This window comes from Stigmatopora nigra, chromosome 10, assembly GCF_051989575.1.
Source record: "Stigmatopora nigra isolate UIUO_SnigA chromosome 10, RoL_Snig_1.1, whole genome shotgun sequence".
Classification (NCBI taxonomy): domain Eukaryota; kingdom Metazoa; phylum Chordata; class Actinopteri; order Syngnathiformes; family Syngnathidae; genus Stigmatopora; species Stigmatopora nigra.
Window position 1 is genome coordinate 3,899,194 of NC_135517.1, and position 7,472 is coordinate 3,906,665.

Consider the following 7,472-nt stretch of genomic DNA (forward strand, 5'->3'; position numbering starts at 1 on the left):
CTTTTGAGAAGGTTCGCCTAAATCACGTGCTGTGACGTCATCTCCCTGCGCCCCTCCCCTTAGGCCCCATCGTGCACCCCCCCTCCTTTCCCCCTTCTCTCATCTCACAAGCTGCGAAGAAAGACCTCCGGCGGCGAAGCTTCATGTGAGTTCACCTTCGTTTTTTTCTCTTTTAACCACACGAAAAAATAACGCCTTTTCTACTTTTCTAATTCGATGTACATTCTTTAGCGTTTGGTAAATTTGTACGGGAGCGAAATAATGTCGCGTGGAACAAACTCGACGGGGGGGTTACTAGAAAAGTTTGGCAACTTTTTTTTTTTTGCTAATGTGGCTCGTCGTCATGGTGTCATGGCAAGTTTTTTATTGACTTTTTGTCCCGAATGAGTGGTCCCGTTACACGGAGGAGGGAGGATTGAAACGATGGGTTTTTAGTGGTGGTGATATCCTCCCATTTGTGTTTTTCACTACACTGTTAAGTCTAAAAATGTCGTGCTCCTTCAGAGCCACTATGATTGAAACCTGAAGACTCATTCGTTTATCCCCATATATAAAACATTCCACCATTTTACTTTTCTCCTAACGGTTAATACATCATAAAGCCCAAAATTTGGAATGATCGGACTATATCGAGCGAGGAGGCTTTTTAAAGGCAAAGTTTTGATAACGTGGCTGAATCCTCGTCACCTTTCTCAGATTTCGTTAGCTTTGCTATCAAAAAGCGCTGAGCTGAGCTACTTTTATACTGTAAACAAAAACAAACAGACTTTTTTTTAGCGAAAAGGTCTGAGGTTATCACAATTCGACCGCTGTTCATAACAAGTTTTTTTGACAGAAGAAAGCTAGAAATACAAGTTGGTAACCGGCTTGCAAAACAACACTAAAACCAAATGAAACCATTTGTAAACAAGCTCTAAAAGTATTGGATAGAAAGCCAAAAAAGCACACCTTTAACTACCAGTAGTTAAGATTTGTCCTCTTTAGAGGACATTTGTAACCCTAAATAACTTCATTTTGTGCTATATATGATATAAATATTATTCCAATTACTAGATTGGGGAATTTCAAAATAAATGTGATTGGACATTTTTTTTCCTGGTAGTCAGGAGGATATAAAAAAAATGCTTGAACTGTTTGTTTTTGCTATAATATTGGATTAGATTACTTTATTCATCCCGTATTGGGACATCTCACTGTCACATTAGCGAGTGGGTGTGAGTACAGACACAGCAAAATACATTTTAGACATAAATACATAGGTATTAAATAAGTTAATAAATAAATAAATACAATTTGTGGCTTTGTGGGCGTCTTTATTTATATATTGTGATCACAACGTTGTCTAAAATTGTGTTGTGTGTCATTTTTACCTTGAAACTGCACAAGGGACTAAAGATGGACATTAGCCCACGGCTACAATCTTACGTATTTACATATATATCTTCATTCACATAAATATAAGTGTATTCATTAATATCTCCTGTCCCTTATTAAATAAATATAATTCAAATAGTCCAAAGTTTTGCTAACCAACCACCAAATTAGTGAAAACGCCCAAACGGCCCGTTTGGAGACTGCTGGTTACCATTGTGACCTCCAAACAAGATTCCAGATCTCAGTGAGACCAAGGAGTCCCGCCCGCCCGTCACATGCTTCACTCACCCCGCATGGGAATGACCCTGGCGGACCCCCCCTCCTCCTCCTCTCAAAGCCCAAAAATAACAGTGAGATAGTGTAGCTGCGTTCCATCGAAAAACACTCCCGAACAAGAAAAGTCCTGAACTATAGAGATAATGAAAGCGGCCTCTATCTTGGGCTCCTCCGTTGACAACACAGTGTCAGTTTGTCAAACCTCCGCCCAATAAACACACTTCCCTCTTTGTTGTTAAAAGGAAATGTCTCAGTTTTGCGGCAAAGTTATTTGTGACATTTCTAATCGAGCCCTTGGTTCCAAGGCACTGACTTCCGGGAATTGTTTAAAATAGAAAAAAAATCACTCCCGGAAAGGAAGTTTGGAAGCGAAACGGGAAATTTGCTGGATGCGACTATCATGAAAAACCAACAAAAATGGGTCAAAATGAACAAAGTCTGACATTTTTGGTTCAAACTGAGAGTTATGGAAGAAATTTTTAATTTGTTTTAGTTTTTGCATGAATTTAAGAATATAAAACCTGCAACTAGTTTTAGTTGACAAGATAAATTTTGGTACATGTGCCTATTATGGGTAATTTTAGTGGAAAGTGGCCATTTTGACCAAAAATTTCAAATTGTGGTCGTTTCACAAAATCTACCTTCAAATTAAAACCCTTTATTGTCATACACAGCTGCAAATAACAAAACTGCTAAACTGAGGCGTCGCCATCTTGGATCCATCCTTTGTAGCCAATTTTTCTTGGAAACATACATTTTTGGTAGACATGTCACAAAGTACAGCCACCAAAAAAACTCTTAAGAAGTAAAGAAAATCCTGCTGAATTTATCCACCTTACTTTTTTGTACAAATGTTTACAGTGCATTATGTACTAAAATACACTTTACTCTAATCCAAGTGTTTAACTTCTATGCCCCGCCCCCTTCTTTTGAGTTTACAAGGAGGCCCACCTGGCAACCATTACTTAGCACCCATTTTCTCCTTGGAACAAAATGGCTACCAGTGAATTATGAGTCATTTAACCTGAAATGTTTCCACGTTTAATTCATCAACAGGAACTAAATTTGGGCCTCCGCGACGATGGCGGCGAGGAGAGCTCGGCAAAGACGCCGGTGAGGTCAGCCCTCGCCCTCAGGTCACCCGGGGCCGCGCCCGTCTGGCGCTTTCGGCCATGTTGTTGAAGAAGAAGCTGTGCGTGGCGGCGGGCTCCGCCGCCGTCCTTCTCCTCATGCTCGCCAGCCAGAGCATCCAGCGCTCCAGCATCCAGCATTTCCTGTCGCTGTCTTTAGCCACGCCCGCCGGCGACAACGTCAGTCAGGAAGCGGGTGAGAGAAGCGATCGATCAAAGTTACGCCAATGTTGTGCCAATAGAACCCTTTCTAATTTAACTTCATTTAACTGACAATTCATCTTTTCAAGTCAAAATAGAAAAGACAAATAGTCCTTTTAGTTTGTTGTGTTTTATTAAGTCATCCTATTACTATTCTATATTATATCACGGGTGTCAAAGTGGCGGCCCGGGGGCCAAATCTGGCCCGCCGCATCATTTTGTGTGGCCCGGGAAAGTAAATCGACTTTCTGTTTTAGAATCAAATTAAAATGAAAAGTATAGATGTATATTAAATTACCTGATTTTCACCCTTTTAAATCCATAATTGTCATTTTTTAATCATTTTTTCTGTGTTTTAAGTTAAAAATAATTCTGTAAAATCTAAAAAATATATTAAAAAAGCTCAAATAAACATTGTTTTAGATCTATAAAAACATACTATTCAGGGCTTTCAATCCAGTTCTTTTAATCCATTTATAACAAAAACAATCTAAATATTATATCTAAAGTTGTCCGGCTCACATAAAATCAAGTTGTCATTAAAGCGGCCCGCGAACCAACCCGAGTCTGACACCCTTGAGCTATATTATATGTTGACAGGCTTGTCTTTTGTCTTACAGCGCAACCTACCGATGTCACCAGCACACACGCCCTCGTCAATACGGCAAAGAACGCAAGGTAACGACGTTTCATTAGCTTCCCCATTTTTTTTTTCTTCTCCAAAACTGAACTTTTTCAATGGCGTCCTTTCCAGGCCCTGCGGTTGTGCCGAGCACTGTGTTTCGGACTTGAGCGAGTCCGATTGGTTCCGCCGTCGCTACGAACCACGCCAGCAACTCGTCATCCGCGACGCCAACGAGCACTTTGACGCCGACGTGCTCAACTGGTGGCTGGTGAGGATTCAAATTATTGACTTGGTTTCAAAACAATAGGAAGGGGATAGGTGGCCCCGCCCATTTGGGAATCCAAAACAAAATAGGATTGGCTAAACAACCGATTCTGGTTTGCCGGGAAGGGCTCCAGCACCCTCTGATTCGTGTTCGAATGGATGTAAAATATATTTTTACAAAATAATGATCACTTAAAATAAAATCTAAAATGAAGTTAGTCCTAGTAAATCAATTCTAATTAAAACTAATTGTGATTTCAAAAAGGATATCATGGTAAATAAGTTTTAAAATACCATAGTTTTTGAAAGTTTTTCGTTTTGCACCAAAAAAAATTAGATGGGAATAAGTCAGTATTTTAAATTAATTAATTAAAAGGTGTATTTAAATGTAGGGTAAATAAAAAGGAAGAAAATACTATTAAAAAAGGGTAAAGGGTTTTGTTTACAAATGTTTTATTGGGAAAAATATTGAAATGGCAGGCATTAGCAGCCAATGAGTTAAAAAGCTTGAACAGGGGGAGACGGGAAAGTCAGTCCATTTCCTGCAAAATGTTATTAGCTTGCTCGCAGAGGCCATTAGAAGATTAAAGCGGGAGAAGCCGGACCGTCACTTTATCCCGCTGAATCACTGCGTCTTGTCACTGCACCAAGCCACTACAATCGTGCCAACTTAGAAAGAACCAAAGAAAATCCAAGAAACTTGTTACTATTATGGATCTGTCACACTCCCAACTACATTTAAAAAAAATACTATAGATTAAGAGTATTCACATTATGCATAATTTTTAGATGTAAAAACAAACGGTCACATCCATTTTATTTTGACTGTTTCACCTGGAGAGTCAACTTAAGGATGTCTTTTGTTACAGAGTCTCCAGCAATCGGGCACCAGTCAAACTCTCCAGGAAGTGATGTCACGCATGTTCCAGGTGATCTCCCCGCCCTCCGTGGACTTCACCCCGTGGCCCTCGCGTTGCCGCCATTGTGCCGTGGTGGGAAACTCGGGCAACCTCCTCAAGTCGGGACACGGAGAACTCATCGACTCCCACGCCTCCGTTATCCGGTAAGCCGTTCAATACCGAGTCTTTTTCCACGTACGACTAAAAAAAATGAAAATTTTCCTCCTAGGATGAACAAGGCGGTGACGCGTGGCTTCGAAAAAGACGTGGGGAACCGCACCACGCATCGCTTCCTATACCCGGAAAGCGCGGTGGACGTGGACCACGGCGTCCGACTGGTCTTGCTGCCGTTCAAGACTCGAGACCTGCAATGGCTGACCAGCGCGTTGTCCACCGGGGACGTTCAAATGTAAGTCTCACAAATGCGATAAAATGGCCTTCTTCAGACTAGTAGCTAAATCCAATTTTAGGAGTGTTGCCTCTACCAAAATGGCAGCCCAGGTAGCTAAATCCGTTTTTAGAAGAGATTGTTGCCTCTACCAAAATGGCCACCCAGGTCGCTAAATCTGATTTTAGAAGGAAACGTTGCCTCTACAAAAATGGCCACCCAGGTAGCTAAATCGGATTTTTGAATGGCATGTTGCCTCTACCAAAATGGCCGCCCAGGTTGCTAAATCCAATTTTAGAAGGGAACGTTTGTCTACCAAAATGGCCGCCAAGGTAGCTAAATCTGATTTTAGATGGGAACGTTGCCTCTACCAAAATGGCCGCCCTGGGTCCATTGCAATTATGTTCAATTTAGTTTGCAGTAATATGAAATTAAAAGGAATTTTTATTATAAAAAAATAAAAAAAACATTGGTGCTGTAAATAGCCTGAGTGTCGGAATTGGTATAAAAACAAATGCAATTGTCAACATTTGGAATTTTTAACGACATGTTTGTGTTCTCAGGACCTACGTGAGGGTAAAAGCGCGAGTGACGGCGGATAAAGACAAGGTAAGCGGCTGCTTGGTGACTGACTGATGACGGATGGACGGACTGACGGTTGTGTGTATGCCTTTTGGAGGTTCTGGTGGTGAGTCCCGCCTTCTTCAAGTACGTCCACGAGCGCTGGACGGAGCGTCACGGCCGCTATCCGTCCACCGGCATGCTGGCGCTCATCTACGCGCTGCACGCCTGCGACCAGGTGAGTCAACGTCACTCACGCCAAACATTTAGGACTTCATTTTGGAGGTCTGACGTGGTCTCTTCTTCAACTAACGCAGGTGTCGGTTTTCGGCTACGGCGCCGACCGTCAGGGCAACTGGCACCACTACTGGGAGGTGGACCGACACGCCGGCGCCTTCCGCAAAACGGGCATCCACAGCGGCGACTTTGAGTCGGAGGTCATCCAGCGACTGGCCCGCGAGGGAAAGATCCGACTGCATGCCTGAAATGAGCGAGCGACCACGTCCATTTGGTGCCTTTTTCCACGACCACAAATGGCTTTATTGCTCTGAGGTGGGGAACAACCACATATTTTGTCTTATTTTTCAAAAAGACAAGTTTAGAGAGATAACTTTTTTTGTTTTTTGGTGTGTTAATTTTGCAATCTGAGCACTTTGCCTTAAGAAAATGGCCGACATTTTGTGGCTTTATTGATAATGCGGCCTTTCATTCTAAGTTAACAGTTACCGTCCGGTAATTGTTTTAATTGCCTTTTTTTTGTACTTTAGCCTCGCACTCAAATCTTTAAGCAGTAACATAAAAAATATAGTCAAGTTTTTGTCGTTAAAATTATGTACAGGAAAACGTTACGCCCAGATTTGAAAGAATTTTGTTACTTTCCCCATTTTTTTACGCCATTGCTGCAATGCCAAATATTTGAAGGATTTGGAATATTTTCCGATTTGAGTGACAGGGATGTAATTTTTGTATAATCTTCACTTTTCACTGAGTATGTGCCACCAGATTAAGTCAAATTCATATTCAAAAAAATGCCTTTAAACGCCGGTTAGACGTCCAATTCTATTTTTGATTTAGGTTACTTACAATCGCTGCCAGCTTTTCCTAGTCAAAGTGAATTGGACACCGTCGCCAAAGAGATAAAACACCTTTTTTTCAGTAGTAGTAGTAAAAAAAAAACAATACTTTTGTGGAAGTTTAGTTGAAGAGATGATAATTTTTTGCGCCACTACGTTTGTAATCATCGTTTCTATTTTGTCCTACCAAACGTCGGCGCCACCGACTGGTGTTAAAACGTACTGTGAATGTTTTAAGTCCTCTACGTATTTGTTTGTGGGAGTGCTGCTTTTTGTTTGCTAACGACAATGAAGGAAAATGAGGACCACACAGTATTTTTTGGTGTATTTTAAAGCATGCTGCATTGATTTTCTGTATATAATTTTTTTTCTCCAATTTTGAGGGATCACAAAAAGTTGAAAAAAAGTATTTATGAATGAAGTTACATTAACGTGGATTTGTTACAGTAAGTCGTCAACCACTAATGCCCGAAGCGGTGTAATTCCTGTGAAGTAAGTTCAACATTTTTTTGACTTCTTTAAGTATATAACAAGTGCAAAAAAAACGCAAAATAATTTGAAAATAGATTAACGAGGCCTCATTCTTTTGTGAATCAGTAAAAGGCACTGCTGCCGCTTGGACTGACCTACAAAGATGAAATAAAAGACTTATAACAAAAATACAGTTGTAGTCTTTTATTT

General features: G+C 40.9%; 1 protein-coding gene across 1 annotated transcript; it reads left to right on the forward strand.

Moving 5' to 3' along the window:
- The first annotated feature begins 57 nt into the window (after positions 1 to 57).
- st3gal8 (ST3 beta-galactoside alpha-2,3-sialyltransferase 8) lies at positions 58 to 7,451 on the forward strand. The gene is made up of 9 exons (XM_077725877.1): positions 58 to 145; positions 2,707 to 2,976; positions 3,602 to 3,659; positions 3,736 to 3,874; positions 4,740 to 4,933; positions 4,999 to 5,178; positions 5,721 to 5,766; positions 5,837 to 5,956; positions 6,036 to 7,451. The coding sequence occupies exons 2-9, from the start codon at positions 2,823 to 2,825 to the stop codon at positions 6,201 to 6,203; spliced, it is 1,059 nt and encodes a 352-aa protein (XP_077582003.1). The 5' UTR covers positions 58 to 145; positions 2,707 to 2,822; the 3' UTR covers positions 6,204 to 7,451.
- Positions 7,452 to 7,472: the final 21 nt, after the last annotated feature.

Coding starts and splice junctions, on each gene's coding strand:
- st3gal8 (XM_077725877.1), top strand. CDS start 2,823: ATGTTGTTGAAGAAGAAGCTGTGCGTGGCGGCGGGCTCCGCCGCCGTC. Junction 2,977..3,601: donor CAACGTCAGTCAGGAAGCGG/GTGAGAGAAGCG, acceptor TTTGTCTTACAG/CGCAACCTACCGATGTCACC. Junction 3,660..3,735: donor AATACGGCAAAGAACGCAAG/GTAACGACGTTT, acceptor CGTCCTTTCCAG/GCCCTGCGGTTGTGCCGAGC.